Raw genomic sequence first — 17,481 nt, forward strand, 5'->3', positions numbered from 1 at the left:
AGAACCATGTCTGACATTCTCCTCATGTATCCTTAGCACCTAGCATACAGTCAATTTATAGTCTATACAAGGAAACGTAATACTCTTCTGTAAGCTAATCTAGGCCATGTCCCTCAGGTTCCTACTGCACTCTCTTCTACAGCTAGGGCATATGTCAATGTAAAACCCTGAGAAGCACCGGAGTGGTCTCTAGGCTGCTTTCCATATTAATATGCAACAACTGTTTATTTTTGGTTGGGCTCATTCAACCTGGATCAGGACGATCAGTTATAGAATCATAACAGTACTGGAATGGATCTTGTAAGTCATCTAACCCAACTCCTTCATTTAACATAACCAGGAAACAGAGTTGCAAGGAAGTAACAGAGTCCATCCAGGTAGCTGCAGCAAACCTATACTATGGTTCATTCCCAAAACTCAGATTTTCTGACCACCAATTACATGATCTTCCCTAAATATCACAATACTTCCCCACCAATGAATGAATAATGATTGGAAACAAACAATGTCAGAGACATTGTGAATTAGAAAGGTATGTCCTTAAGAATGTTTTCCAAAGTCTTGTTTGAGTTGGACAATGATAAATCATGAGTTTGAGAAGATAGACTATTTATTCTTTCCAAGCAAGAGCTACTAGTGAGATAGAAGAAAAGAAGATCAGTTAGGTAAGACTATTAGAAGTCCTCAAATTTACTGAAAAACGGATATAAAGCTGGATTATAGTTGTTCTGTACATGAATGGTTAATTTAGAAAGCATAACTAGTTAGTCATACAGAAAACATGTATGTCTATTTACTCTGACTCCAAGCCAGAAATTCTGTGATTTAGGACATTAGTTTAGTCTAAAGTGATTATTTTAATGAAAAATATGTATTCTCTTGTAAACAGGATGTATTCTCAAGCTGCTATCTAAACAATAAAAGGAATTTGTTTATTAAGAAACAATACACTTTTCAGATTTTTAGCTTTATTTCAGAAATAAACCTTTAAAAACAATACTGGAACTTTATTTCAATAATATCCCAAGTTATGGGACTAAGTTGATGGTTCTGAAAGTTTACACAGTTGTTCTATATACAGTCATGTGCTGCATGATGACGTTTTGGTCAATAACAGACCACAAATATAATGGTGTTCCCAGAAGGTTACAATACCATATTTTTACTGTACATTTTCTATGTTTAAATATACAGATACCATTGCATTACAATTGCCTATGGTATTCAGCAAAGTAACATGCTGTACACGTTTGTAGCCTGAGAGCAGGAGGCTCTACCACACAGCCTAGGTGTGTGGTAGGCTCTAGTATTTAGGTTTGTGTAAGTACATTCTGTGATGCTTGCACAGCAACAAAATCACCTGATGATGCATTTCTCACAACATATCCTTGTCATTAAGTGACGCATCACTGTACATTCTATAATACAAAACTCTTTTTAACAGAAACAAATGAGTATACTACAGCGAGACTCCAGTGTTATCTATATTGTTTTGTTGACCCTTCCTCTCATATATAACTATTAAAGAGAAAAATAACCTGTGGGACAACTATTTCTTTCTTATAAAATAATTCTATATTTAAAATAATAATGAACTGCAAACAAGAAGTCTAAAATAATTTAAATCTACTATATCAATTTCCCAATACAAACAATTTTGATTTTTCAAGTCTAGCAGATGGTGCTAGTGGATAATGTATTAAGGAAAGCAAAGCTGCATGTGAGCACATAGCTTCCATTTTGATGGCCTTCCATTTCCGAGCTGGGCCATAACATAGCAAAATGGCAGTGGCATATTATACCTGATCATGGCTGGCTTCAATGGAGCTTCCAATAGCATGGAAAGTCATCTGCACAGGGTCTAATGTCAGACAGGTCACACACTCTTTGCCACTTTGTCTATCACAGTAGTGAACCTATAACAGAACACACGCAATCCACTGAACACCATTTTCAGAGGGGACAAGATGCAACAGGTCCTTTTGCAAAGGGTCTAGATTTCAGGAAAATTCAAATAATTTACACAGAACACACTTTAAATATTTAAAACCTTATTGAACCCCTCCAATATCTGGGACTTGAATTGAATCTATTAATTCCATCTTAAGTCTTTTTGAGGATTTAAGGGAGTTTAGGAAATGCTATGCAAAGTGCTTTTACATTATAGCTAGTAGAAAAATTCACAACTAAATGCTATACCTATCTTTCAAGTCCAGCTTTTTATAATACATGATCCATAAAGGGCTCAAGCATAAGTGTAAGTCAAAGTTCATCTGATTCTAACGTAACTTTGTCAACCTAAATTTTCTCTCTTCTTTGACTCCATGTGTATGTGACTGCCACATAATTGGTACTGACACTCTTCTACTTCTACAGTATAGTCCCTACAAAACCACTGTTGAATATATATCACTATATCATGTTCTGTTTGAAATTGTGACATTACAACCAAATTGAATTAAATTGAAATGATTTGTAATGTGCAGACCAAAATAAAGTGGTCACAATATTATCTTTCATTTAGTTAAATACAACTAACCATTATTAAAGCCACATGTAAGACACTCCACATCAGAGGTAGGGTACATGGGGAAGGGGGAAGAGTTTGAGTCCATCTTCCGATTAAGAAAATTTCCATCCTTCCATTTATCTACTGTCAAAAACTTCCAGGTTTTTAAAATTGTAAGCTAATAAAGTAAAAAGAGCATCACTTTTGTAATAAAATTTATGAAAATATGCTTAAGAATAAAATAGGGTTCCGATTTATTATATTAGAGAGAAAATTGGCTTTATTAGCTATAACTTGCTCAATTTGTTAAATGTGTATAGATTTAGGATAAAGGCTTAAATGAAAATCTTGAATTTGTGAGGAAGAAAATTAAAACACATACCTGAGTTAGTTCCTTGTCTTGGTTTTTATTCTATACCTGAGTTATTTCCTTGTCTTGGGTTTTATTCTAATTGCTGCATAATGTCCATATATTTTTATTGCAGAATATGGCCTACGTTTATTTTATCATGTATAATATGGATCTGACTTAAAATTACAATATGAGCCCTAGTCTAATGGCTTAGTAATTCAAGTTTTTTAAACCAGTAGGGTTGTTAAGAATGGCCATCATTTTCCCTGGAGGTAGGGAAACTTCCTCCTGGGAATCTATAAAATAGTTTAGAGCTCAAATCAAGTCAACATAAAAGCCTTATTCCCAAAGTACTATAAAGATTTTGTTATAAAAAATATTTTTACCAAGTTAACCTTGGGGAAAAAGGTTTGACAACAGTTCTAATTCACCATCCTACACTTCCTGAGCAAATTAAAAGCTCAGTCAATGTATACGAGTTCAAGAATGTGGAAGTGTTGTTTACTACGCAGCAACTAGGTATAAGGAGAAAAATGAAACTTATCACATAACAGGTTTATGTAAAAGCCAATAAATGCTGACACTAAAATAATAGTAACAGTTCACAACCATTTATGGCATGATTAAACTATTATGTCTGATATAGTGCTATTATAAAACATGCTCTTTAAAAATTTCATAAAATATAATTACCCTTTCAACACCAACTGAAAGTCTGTATGAAAGACATGACAATCTCCTAAATATACAGTGACAGTAAACACACTTCTATGTCAGCTGACTTAATGTAGCTCTATTCTTTCTCCTAGAGAAATGAAAATTAGAAAGGACAAAAATAGGACAATTGCAGTAAAAAAAAACTTTAAACTTCATTTCCATCAGTGACTCAGATATCATTGAGAGATATAACTTTTCTCCCAACTGTATACAATTCACTGTGAAGCCTGCAAGTACTAATAAAACATTGTGTCCTACAGACATTCAATATTAGTGTGTTTACATATATAACTCATATATGAAAGATAAATGTAAAGGTGCAAGTTAGCACACAGCTCCAAAGATGTCACAGCACCCAATGATGTGACAGAGACTGCTAGTTGTCCTCCAAGATTCTTCCACAGTAATTCTTAGCCAGGCACTTGGAAGCTCAGAATAAAGACCATATTTTCCAGGCTCCCTTGCAACTGGCCATATAACTAAGTAGACTGTAAAAGAAAGAATTATGTGGCAGCTTCCTGAAAACTTTTAAAAGAGATTTCAAGTACGTGCCTTTTGCTCTTTTTTACCCATTTTGCCAACCTGCTGTTTGAAGTATAGATATTATCATCTTGACCATGAGGACAAAGGCCAAAACCTAGATGTGAGTAGTGAGTTGGAAGGGACCTGGGTCCATGAGGACTTCATGGAACAGAACCATCATGCCAACTGTAGCCTGCAAGCTTATGGACTTTTAAGTGACAAAAAAATAATCTCTATGTTGTTTAAGCCACTGGGCTTTTTATCACTCACAAAAGAACCTAATCTCAGTGAGATTTTCTCCTATTGGCCCAGAATTGACACCAAGACTCATGGCCAAAACCAAAAGCAGCTCTAGAGAGCTGCCAATATTTAGGGCTAGGCTTTCCCCTGAACCCCCTTGTAAAAGTCAGTACAACTGGTCCAATCACAAAGAACACACAAAGGAACAAAGGATGGGGGGGTGCATCAGGAGGGAATCATCTGGATTGTCAGCCTGATAAGAAATACAGTATTTCCAGCTAGTGGGTAGCTCTAACAGAATAGCTGATACAGAGAGGGAATACTTGCATGAAGGGGAGGCTGACATTTCACTCCCTGGTGGGAGGCTTGCTGAGAACCAAAACTGTAGGCCCTTTTTGAATAGAAATTTTGACCGAGTTTGCTGTATGTCCCTGGCAGTTTAGAAGCACATGAAAATACAGAAATTGGGCTTGGAGGTATCTGAGAGCTTATTGAAGGAGTCCTAGGTAGGTAGTGTACCTGAAAAACCAAAAAGATAAAGGAAGATATGATCACTTCCTACCTCCATGGCCCTTGAACAGCATGAGAGAATCCCAACAGAAGCCAAGGGGCTACTCAGGCCAGCCAAAGTAACACTCACCAACAGAGGAGGTCAGAGCACAAACCACTGGTAAAGCCCAAAGAAAACGTGGCTGTCCCTCAGGGCCACAGGGGGCCACTGACTCAAGACACATGGACATGGTGTACACGGAAAAGCACAATGGAGGCCACCAGGAGTGGATGAAACCAGGATGAGTAGCAGCTTCCTCTACCCTAGTCACCCTCTAACCCTCCAGAGCAGTAAGGCCATGAAATAGACGTAAAGTGTGCAGGAAGGTGTCTCAGAGCCAGGTTAAGCTCTGACCCCACCAACCACAAATACATATGCTTGAGTGAGATGAGGAGTGAAAGAGATCAATGTACACTCTTCCTCCTCTAAGTCTCTGGAGCCAAAACGAATGGCTTGCAATGGAAGGATATGAACTTGGAGTTTTACACTGATGCATTAGATTTTTAAAAACTAAAAGCTAGCCAGAAAACTATGGAATTTGCCAAAGATATCACAAAGGAACATGAATGGGAGATGTGGCAAGGCACGGAGGAAGGGGGTGACTGGAGAAATATAAAATCATTCTGTGTTATATCACCACTGCGTTGAGACTGCTCAGTAAACCAGATAAAAATATGTAGGAAAAAACATGAAACTCTTGCTTGAGGACCCAATTTCAAATTAAACGTAATAATATGCTGATAAAAGGCCTTAAGAAAAAGTCACATTTTACATACTCAACCAATGACTCATAAAGACAAGTTAAATATGGCTTTCTTCAGGTATTTCTTTTCTTCCTGGAAATAAAAATATCAGTGTTCATGAAACTGTGAATTAAAAAATATGTAAATGACATTTTGAAATTCACTCTTCTAAGTCTAAAAATGCTTCTTAGATTCAAAGCATTTGCAGGAACCAGGAATCTTAGAACACTATATTAAAATAATTAGGGCAACAAAATTCCATTCATTGGGTCTGTAACACACAAATCTTCAGAACTGACTGGGTAAACTCTTTCTGCTAGAACAAAGCAGTGTGTTTCTACAAACGTGGCCCAAAAAATTCCAATACACAATGTCATAGGACCTTGATTTTGATGAAAGAAAAATGAATAAAGATAATTATAGAAAATTACAAAAGAGTCATCACCCTATGTTTTGTAAACCAACAATAAAATCCTAAGGTCCCTGCAACCAACTTAATAGACCCCCTCTGAGTCAAGGCGACCTCAGAGAAACCTGAAAAACTGAATTTCCAGCCATGACAGAAAGGGAGGTTGGATAGGCGCAGTCATTTTAGGCATAACTAACCAACATTAACATTGAAATAGAGGTCATAAGACTGATGAAACATGTTATTTGTGGCAATAAGATTCTAAGTTCCAACCTGACTCTAGTTTCAACCATAGCATCACATGACAGATAGCAGTCCCTGAAGGAAATTAAAATATTTTACCCCAATATATATTTAAATGACATACCTTGAAATGGCCCTGCAAAGCAGTCTCTTGTGTGGGAAATGTGCACCTGTACAGAAACTCCATTAATGTGGCCAAGCCTCCCCTTTTTAGGCCTTTCCTGGGTCTAAGAGATTAAATGAGAGTCTGGGCTGAGCATGGTGGCTCACACCTGTAATCCCAGTGCTTTCGGAGGCCAACAGGGGAGGATCCCTTGAGCCTAGGAGTTTGAGATCAACCTGGGCAACATAGGGAGACCCCATCTCTACAAAAAAAATTAGCCGGGTGTGGTGTGCCCAGGAGTTTGAGGCTGCAGTGAGCCATAACTGCCATTGTACTCCAGCCTTGGTGACAGAGCGAGACCCTGTCTCAAAAATATAAAAAATTTTAAAAATGAGAGTCTGGCAACTTTAAGGTCTGAAAAGAGACATTTACCATCTATTCTCTCTAAAGGCTGTCACCTATGAGGCTTCATCTACATAACAAGAACCTTGGCCTCCACAACCACTCCCTTTATCTTAAGCATTTATTTCTAAACTGACTTCAAGTCTTTAGACAAAGCTTAATACTTTCAACCAATTGCCAATCAGAAAATCTTTGAATCTACCTACGACCTGTAAGCCACGCACCTCCTCCACTCCCCACCCAGCCCCTTCCACAGCTTCAAGATATTCTGCCTCCTTAAGTTGAACCAATGTGCACCTTCCATGTATTGATTTGATTTTACCTACAATTCCTGTCTCCCTAAAATGTAACTCCAATGCCCAGGGCACACTTTCTCAGGACCTCCTGAGACTGTTCCTTGGGCTATGGTCACTCATTGGCTTAGAATAAACCTCTTTAAAAATACTTCAGAGTTTGGTTTATCAACAGGTTAAGATTTATTATTTATAAATTATATCATTTTGCTGCCTTTGGTACTCTAAAATGTGAGCAACCAATGTTGATTTTTATAATGTTATAGAGCTTCTTCTGGATTTATAACACCATCAACTACTATAAATTGATATTTTGTTTCTTTCTCATGAATTTACAAAAACTATTCCACTGAAAGGTGAGTTATAAATTTCAATATATCAATTAAATAAGATGGCTTTATTTGAAATTTGCAAATCTATAATTTTTAAGATAAGTTTCCTAGTTTGATTTGTAATCTCATAAACCCAGATGAGATACTATACTTGAGATGGTATACTGTTTCCTAGTTTGATATGTACTCTTCTAAACCCAGATGAGATACTATACTTTTGCATTCTGATATTGACTTTGCCAGTCTAAAGACTTCCTTTTTTCTGAAGAGAAAATCAGGAAGTATTCATAGAATCACTTCAAATAGTCATAGAATTTAAGAAATAGACAAGGCACTGTGGTTCACACCTGTAATCCCAGCACTTTACAAGGCCAAGGTGCAAGAACTGCTTGAGGCCAGGAGTTTGACAGCAGCGTGGAACAGAGAGAGATGAGACCCTGTTTCTGTTTGAATGAATGAACGAATGTCTTAAATTACATAAAACGCTAGGTGTGTGAATTTTTTTCATGCTGTTTTGAAAATATGAGGGGCCATCCAAATAAAAATTTAAATTTCCTACCCCCAGCTCCGAAAACAAGTTGAGTTAAACTACTTCCTGCAGAGCTAAAAGTCCTTGATGTTGCATGACTACTAATTTTACTAATCTCAGCAGGGAACTGGGTTAACTGCTTGTCTGTCAGATGTTTTTAACGGCCACCCCCTATGGAACAAAAATGAGGAGGGTATAAAAAAGACCTATGTTTAAAGAAAGTTGCTTGTTAGATCATTAAGGTGTGTGATACATAGCACAATCAATGTGTTAAGAAAACATATTTGATTAGTACACCTCAGATTCATTAACTGTGGAGTTGACTTCACAGCAGTAGGTAGCAATTCCACTGTAGCTACTGCACAGAAGCCTTGCACAGAAGAGTACAGGCAGCAAGGAGCTGAAGAGTGACAGTTGAACAGTAAACCTTAGGAGATTCAAAACATGCTTGATTCTTGCAGCGTCTGCACCTCAGTTGTACAAAGTTGTACAAATAAAGACCTAAATCTTTATTAAGACAAAATAGCATGTTCTTGGCAAGGCACAAAGCAGCTTTCTTTTCATAAATATTGACCTAAATAAGTAGATTAAGTTGGTTTCAAAACTTTCTTAACTACTACTTTTTTCGATCACTTGATGACATGTAAATTATTGTATTTATTTGAGTTAACTACAGTCAACAGTACAAATCTACATGTTAGTTCTATTTATAACTAATGAATTAATGTATAAGTAAACAAAATTAATTTATGCATGAAAAGTATATAGAACTGTAGCTAGCTCATGATTAGCATTAATAATAAATATCAGATAGTCTTATAACATCCACTCATAACGTAATAAAATAAATGACAAGATATATAATTATTGAGAGTAATATTAATGAGAAGAATACCTGTTACTGTCTCTTCAGTTTTTTTCCCAATCCTTTCCATAACTAACAAACACCATATCCACTCCTTTGTAACAAAAATATGAACATACATTTAACATGCTTGGTCATGTACCAGTGTTTTAGTTGATGCATAATCTGTTTCACTCTAAATGCAATATGCTTGTCACATTAATGCCTCTAAAGGGACATGGATAAATAAATGAATGAAATTATATTACACATAACTGAGACACAACTTGGAATTATCTTTTCTCTCTTTTAAAAATCCTATGTTTTAGATAAGCTTTAAAAATTACATGCTTATATTTGATCATCAAAATCTGGCAATAATGTATAAAGATTTATTTTTTTGTGCAAACCACAGATAAAAATTGTCTAACAAATGAAACAGATGTGTTGTCAGCATTGTTTAGGGGGATAATAACATTCTTACTGTAAGTGACAAGCATGTACATGACAAAAATCCTAAACATTTGCTCTTTGCTTTTTTTTTTTGAGACGGAGTCTCACTCTGTCGCCCAGACTGAAGTGCAGTGGCGTGATCTCGGCTCACTGCAAGCTCCACCTCCCGGGTTCACGCCATTCTCCTGCCTCAGCCTCCCAAGTAGCTGGGACTACAGGCGCCCACCACCATGCCTGGCTAATTTTTTGTATTTTTAGTAGAGATGGGGTTTCACCGTGTTAGCCAGGATGGTCTCGATCTCCTGACCTCGTGATCCACCCACCTCGGCCTCCCAAAGTGCTGGGATTACAGGCGTGAGCCACTGACCCTGGCCGTTCTTTGCTTTTTAGTTTCCATTAACTATGCCAGTGAAGGTCTAGGGAGACAGCTAATTAGGACATAAATTGCACTTACACACACACAACCAATTATTTTAGTTTTACATTTCCATCGAAAGAAAACACTAAGTGATTAACAGTTTCATGTCTACCAGAAAATGAACTTCCCTATTTTGCAGTGTGCACCCATGTTTTGACATACCTATATACATCATTTACGTATGTAAAAGAAGCCACATTAAACGGTAGAGGGCTTTGTAAAGAATTAACCTTTTAATAAGAAAAATTATTTTCAACATTAAAGGAAAATTGTGGTTACACAGGCAGTCAGTATACCATCAAACTAATACAAACTCTTCTCTCTATGGAGCAAACTCTACTATTTCTAATGTATTACAATTCTACTGTATTGAATATCACTTCAAAAAATAGGTATCAAACACACGACCCTAAAATCTTATTATTATATACTGGCTTAATTCATAATGGCATTTAATTTTTTTTACAAAAATATTTTAACATGGTGCTTTCTACTCAGGAATTACAGATTTTCAAAATGTATAATATATATTTGAATTTAAAATAGTTACATTTATGATGACAGACCATTTACGATTTCCACATCCAGACAAGATGAGATAGATTAACTTTTTCTTATTTTTCCTGCTTAACTACAAAAAGCTCTGGATGTTATATATAAAATAAGCATAATTCCAAAATGTGGAGAGAAGGAGGAGGACTGACTAGGGTCTTTGGGATCCAAGGAATAATACAGTGGTGAATTCCTAAGTTTTCTTTTTGCTTTACATATCCTGGGCTGGGTACCAGAAAAGCCAGCAACTTGAGAATGCCAATGGGTATAGGCGGGAAAAAAAAAGCCCTAAGAAAGGCTGCTCTTTCTAACCAAAGGATCAGAAAAATAATAATATAACAACATATAAATCTTTCAGGCAATAACTGCCCTACTCCAGGGAAACACCATGGAAAAAATGGCAGATCCACCTCCATCCCCAACAGCAAAAGTCAATTTGGAAGCCTACACTTTCACCTTACCAGACTGTAATGAGGTGACCCAATTTCCTTGTTAAAGTTGTGACACAGAAGGCCAAATGGGGAGTTAGGATTTTCATTCCTGTTGGATCCCTGGACAGTCACCTGTACCTGGTGATGATGGGGCATCCTACTCCTCCTTGCCAGGGTGGTGTCAGTACAGGCATGGTGGAAGGTCAGGACTTTCACCACCACCCAGCTGTAACAATATCCCTCCTCCCAAGAAGATGTCAACAGAGGCTAGGTGGAAAATGTGAACTTCCAGTAACAAGGCAGCACCCCTATTCCCTAACTGGTACAATGTCAGAGGAGGCTTACTGAAACAGAAATTTTAGGAACATAGTACTCAAAATGTCCAAAATTCAGTAGAAAATCACCCTTATACCAAGAACCAGAATAATCTCAACTTGAATGAGAAAAGGCAATCATCAGATGCCAACAAGATGTCACAGATGACAGACTTATCTGACAAGTATTTTAAAGTAGCCATCATAAAAATGTTTCAATAAGCAGTTACATACACACTCTTGAAACAGATTTTAAAGAATAGTCTCACGAAAGAAATACAAGGTAACTCAGTAGATGGGCTTCACAGCAAAATGGAAAGAACAGAAGAAAGTATCACTGAACTTGAAGTTAGAAAAATATAAGCTCCCCAATCTGAAAAGCAGAGAAAAAAACAGACTGAGAAAAAAACAAATAGTGCTTCAAGGGTCTGTGAGATCATAACATCTAATCTGATGACTTGTATCATCAGAGTCCCAGAAGGAAAAGAGATGAGTGGGACTGAAAAACATTCAAAAAAATAATGGCTTAAAATTTACCCAGTTTTGGTAAAAGATAAACCTACACCTTTAAGAAGCTGGGTAAGCCCCAACAGGATAAAAACAACAAATCAACACACAGTCAAGCTTCTGAAAATTAAAGGCTAAGAAAAATCTTGAAAGAAGTGAGAGAGAAACAACTCCTGACCTACAGAAGTAAAAGAATGACAGTAGTTTCTCAACAGAAACCACGGATGCCAGAAGGAACAGGCATAACGTTTTCCAAGTGCTGAAAGAACTGTCAGCCCAGATTTTTATATCCAGAAAAAATATCCTTGAGGAAGAAAGGAAAACCCAAAACATTCTCAAATACAAGGAAACAGTTTGTCACCAGCATACCTACCCTGAAACAATGGCTAAAATTAAGTTATTGAAACAGAAAGGAAATGATAAAAGCAGGAAGAACAAACATGAAAAAGAGTATGAATATTGGTAAATACAACAGGTTTCCCTTCTCTTTTTGAAGTTTCTAAATTATATTTGACATTTGAAGCAAACACTATAGCACTGTCTAATGTGGTTCTAAAAGCATGTAGAGGAAATATGTTATAAAGAGTCACATAAAGAGCACTGAGATGGGCACAGTTATCACTTCTGTGATAGTCTTACCAAAAATGCACAACCTCAACCTAATCATTTGAAAACATCAGGAAAACTCAAATTCAAGAAAATTTTACAAAATAAGTAATCGATTTTCTTCAAAAGGGTTAAGATTGTGAAAGACTGAAGAACTGATACTTGATTGGAAGAGACTTGAGAGACTTGATAACTAAATGCAATGTGGATCCTAGACTGGATTCTGGACCAGAAAAAGGACATTAGTAGGAAAACTGGCAAAATTTGAATAAAATCTGTACATTAGTTAAGAGTATTATATCATTTTAAATTTCCTGGTAGTGATAATTATACTATGGTAATATAACCAGTAACAATAAAGTCAGTACTATTTTTTTTTCTTTTCTGAAAGTTTAAAATCCCTTTTTAAGGGCCATTTACAATACAAAATAAAATCATTAGTGCTATGAATTAAGGAGACTTGAAAGTAGCCAAGAGCCTATTAAGAATAGATAATAAACTTAAGTGTTTCTTTGCATGCCAGAATTTTATATTTAAAGAGTCTTCAATCAATGAAAGAAGGGAATCTGTGGGGACTAAATTCTCTCTTAATTAGAAAAACAAAGTCAGTGGGGCAATATGGTAATGTCTACCTCTGATATGGAAAGGAAAAAGGGTGCAGAAAAAATTTCTAGTATAAAGGCCTGGAGACTTGTAATATTGAAAGCTTCATGAAAAAGAGGAGTAAAAGCTTTCTCCTTAAGTCAGAGTTTTAGAGGAAAAAAAAACAGTAACATAGGCCTATGCATGAGAATCACAGTAATGGGGACCAAGAAACTTAAACCAAGAAACATCAATACTTGCTACTTGATTTGCAAAAGATAACAAGAAATAAGTTGGTGCTTAAACTACAAATCAAACTGGTAGCAAATACCACTACTTATGACAGATTCTTTTTTAGATAGTCCTATTTTTACTCTAAGAAAGCATTTCTACCACTACGTCAACCTTCTCCCCTATCATTCACTTCATTGCAAAAAGTTTGCACTAAAGCCACCCTAACAGGGAACAATAACCACATAAATACCAACTCTATTAGGTTTTTCCGTGCAGCATTTGACACAGAATTTGATGGAGAGTCAGGAGAGACTACTGCCCCAGAAACTAAGAGAAAATAAAGTCCAAGAAGAAAGAAGTTTCAATTTGAGTCCAGCCAGATTAAGTGCCTCAGAAAATAAAACGCAAAACTATTCAGAGGACTGTAAACAGAATCCAAAGTCTCTATAGTGTATCATTCACAAATGTCAGGATGCAATCCAACATTACTTGCCATAGAATAAACAGAAAAAGGTGATTTATACTCAAAAGAAAAGGCAATCAATAGACACCAAACTCAATACATCTCTGATGTTGAAATTATGGGGATAAAAACGGTGTTTAATGCACCTATGCTAACTATATTTGAACATGTAAAGGAAAATATATCTGCAATTAATGAATGGATAGAAAAACTCTGCAGAGAAACAAAAACTAATGAAAAGGACCATACAGAAATTCTAGAAATGAAAAATATAATTATCCAAAATAAAAAAAATTTTACTGGATTAAGGAGACAGGAGTCACTGAACTTATAGGTCAATAGAAATTGTACAATCTGGGCCAGGTGTGGTGGCTCATGCCTGTAATCCCAGCACTTTGGGAGGCCAAGGCAGGTGGCTCTCTTGAGGTGAGGAGTTCGAGACCAGCCTGACCAATATGGTGAAACCCCATCTCTACTAACAATACAAAAATTAGCCAGGTGTTATGGTGGGTGCCTGTAGTCCCAGCTATTCAGGAGGCTGAGGCAAGATAATCGCTTGAACCTGGGAGGTGGAGGCTGCAGTGGGCTGAGATTGCACCACTGCACTCCAGCCCTGGGCGACAGAGTGAAACTCCATCCAAAAAAAAAAAAAAATTGTACAATCTGAAACTAAGAGGAAAAAAATGAATAATGCCTCAAGGAATCTGTGGGACAATATCTAAAATGCATGTAAATGAAGTCCCAGAAGGAAAAAGAGAGAAAAAAGGAGACAGAAATTATTTAAGGAAAAAAATGGCCAAAAATTTCCCAAATTTGATTAAAATAATAAATACACAGATTAAAGGAAAAAAGAGATATACAGTGAGATGAACAGTGTACCCTAAAAGATATGTCCAAGTGTGTAGCCCTAGTACCTTTGAATGTAACCTTATTTGAAAATAAAGTATTTGCAGATGTAATTAAAGATCTGGGAATAAGATCATTCTGAATTTCGGGTAGACTCCAAATCTAATAACAAGTCCCCTTATAAGAGACAGCAAAGAAGAATACACATACACAAAGGAGAAGGCCATGTGAAGATGGAGGCAGAAACTGGAATGATGAATCTACAAGCCAAGGAAAACCAAGAATTGCTGGCAGCCACAAAAAGCTAGAAAAGAGGCACAGAACAGATTCTTCCTCAGAGCCTCTAGAAGGAACCAACCCTGCTGACACTTTGATTTCAGACTTCTGGCCTCCACAACTGTGAGAGAATAAATTTCTTTTGTTCAATCCATTGTGTTTTTATATAATCAATTATGTAATGAATATCTTACATTTAGAGATTTTCCCATATTTTGAATTATTTTATTTGAACAGATGTGAAGTTTACCAGTTAGTAATTAATTAGTCAATTCAATGAATATTTTAAAAGAATTGGTAGAGTTCCAGCTTCTGACAACAGGAGAATGAATTCACTGGACAAAGTCTTTTGCAGATATCAAAGTAAAATATAGACAAAATAAAAAATATTTGAAGACACTAGAATGTTACCAAAATCAAGCAGATACCAGGGCAGAGTTTTCCCTTGAAAGATCAAAATGTATGCAGTAAGAATTATGAGTTTATGACTTTTTTTTTTTCATCTTGTGCTTCTTATAGTTCTACTGGTGGAAAACTGCAGTCTTACCCACTGGAGGACGCAGAGGAAAGAGTTTAGGGTAGGCAAATGAGCTAGACATTTTGGGAAGAAATCCCAGGAGAAAGCTGCAGAAGTGGCACAACTTTTAAATCTGAATCTTTTACCCCAATTCCAGCTGACTGTTAAACTTCACATGCACAAGGGAGATCTTGGAAGGCCCAATGGAAAAGTAGGCAGAAACCAATGAGAACTGGTTGAGATTTGAAAGTCTGCTACTTTTTGAATAGAGTGCAGTCCCTAATCTGAATGCAGCTCACATGATTGAATGCTAAAGCTTTATAGGCCTGTAGTATCAGCGGGTGTGTGGCTGGCAGATCAGCTAGAAATTTAGAGGAGGAAATGCTAGAAAGAAGAAAACGCAAAGAAAGTGGGCCCCAAAATATAAACATAAACTCAGCCCAAATAATTGGCTTTCACTATATGATACAGGCACAGAGGAGACCATAAGAGAAAATGCTGCAGTTATAAGGTAGAAATACTGAGTAGAGTATATCAGCTGAGGGATACCACCATGGGGAAGATAAAGCTTGCAGTTTTAGCTTAAGCAACTTAACCAAAAACCAAAACCAAAATAAAAATATTAATCTGGGGAAGAAATGATGATCCAGAGTTGCAACATGTTAACCACAATGTCCATTTTTCAAACAGAAACTAAAGACATGCAAAAATCAGGAAAAAGGTAAATCACACTCATGAATAAGGCAGTCAACAGAAATGGACTCCTAATGGGCCCAGCTGTTGGATTTAGTTGACAAAAAACTTCAAAGCAGGTATGATATAGATGTTCAAAGAATTAAATGAAAATATAACCTCAGTAACTATACAGATATGGAATCTCAACAGAGAAAAGGAACTACAAAAAAACAACCAAATGGAAATGTCAGATGTGAAAAATACAACAAAATGAAAAATTTATTATAGGGGCTCAAGAGCAAACTGGAGAGGATGAAGGGAAGAATCTGTAAGAATCCAAAACTTGAAGGTAGATCAATAGAAATTACATAATCCAAAAGACTAAAGAAAAATAAATAAGAGCCTCTGAAGCCTGTGGGAGAATAACAGGAGATTTAACATATGTGCAACTGGAGTTCTAAAAGGAAAGGAGAAAAAGGTAGAAAACTTTTTTGGAAAAAATAGTGGTCCAAAACATTCCAAAAATGGTTAATAAAAAACACACCATTATTTTACAGTTCTAAGAAGCTAAATGTATCCCAAATTAGATTAAAAACACTCCTACATGTACCATAATCAAATTGGTGAAAAACAAAGATATACAAAGTATCTTAATGCTTTAAGTATTAAGAGGAGAGATTCCTTGCTTAAGCCTATACAAAACACAACACATGATATACATGGTCCTGTAACAACTGGCTATCCTATGAGAAAAAAAATAAATTTCAACTCTTACCCCATACCATACATTAAAAATTAAGTGGGCCTTAGCATTAAATATAAAAGCTAAAAGCATTAAATGTCCATAAGAAAACTTAAGATAAAAAGTCTTTGTGATCTTAGGGGTAGTCAAAAGATTGCTCAGATTAGACTAAGAAGGCATAAACCTTAGGGGGGAAAACTGAAAATTTTACTTCATTGAAATGGAAAAACCTCTGTTTTTCAAACGATCACATTAAGATAACAAAAAGACAAGTCATAGGGAGGGAGATAATATTTGTAATGCAAATGACTTATGGCCAGGATACGAAGAACTCGTGTAAATCAATAATTACAGGGGAAAATCCCAATTAGAAACTGAGTAAAAGATGTGGACACTTCGCAAAGATACACAAATGACCAATAAGCACATGAAATGAAGCTCATATCATTTGTCCTCAGTGAAATACAAACTAAGATATCAATGAGACACCATTATTCTCTCAATAAAATAACACTGACCATATTAACGTGACAACCTTCATACATTGCTGGTAGGAATGTAATGTATGTAATACATTAAAATAGAATCTGAAAGTTTCTTATAACATTGTATGTACACTTACCATGTGATCCAGCAATTCACTCTAAAGTATTTTCCCAAGAGAATTGGAAACATATGTCTGCACAAAATATTGTAAATGAATGTTCATAAACAGCTTTATTTATAATGGCCCCAAAGTGAAAACAACCCAAATGTCCATCAACAGGCAAACTGAAACAATTTGTGGTATATATACATACAATAAACTAATTCTTAGCAATAAAAACTACTGATACATGGAACATGCGTGAATTTCAAAACATACTGAGTGAAAGATGCCAGATACAAAACTGTGAATACTGTGTAATTCCACCCATATGAAATCAGTGAAAAGGCAAAACTAATTTTTAGTGCCAGAAAGGATTTTGTGGTTGTCTGGAGGTGAGGAAAATCGGCGGCAAGGGCGGAGGCAAATCTTTTACAATAAAAGAGTCCCATCTTGATTATGGTAGTAGTATACATTTTGGTGACTATATA

General features: G+C 36.1%; 1 protein-coding gene across 26 annotated transcripts in view; it reads right to left on the reverse strand.

Moving 5' to 3' along the window:
- STAU2 (staufen double-stranded RNA binding protein 2) overlaps positions 1–17,481 on the reverse strand; it is a 330,823-nt gene that overhangs the window by 106,517 nt on the left and 206,825 nt on the right. For 19 of the 26 annotated variants that reach the window (XM_054497834.2, XM_063668903.1, XM_054497830.2 and 16 more), the window contains one exon: positions 1,803–1,916. The exons of 6 other annotated variants lie outside the window; for them this stretch is intronic. In XM_054497834.2, coding sequence (XP_054353809.1) covers positions 1,803–1,916 — 114 coding nt within the window. Of the gene's footprint in view, positions 1–951; positions 1,917–17,481 lie in introns of those variants that run through there. One more of the 26 variants, XM_054497833.2, reaches the window with a different exon arrangement.

The sequence above is a fragment of the Pongo pygmaeus genome, chromosome 7 (assembly GCF_028885625.2).
Source record: "Pongo pygmaeus isolate AG05252 chromosome 7, NHGRI_mPonPyg2-v2.0_pri, whole genome shotgun sequence".
In the NCBI taxonomy this organism is placed as follows: Eukaryota; Metazoa; Chordata; class Mammalia; order Primates; family Hominidae; genus Pongo; species Pongo pygmaeus.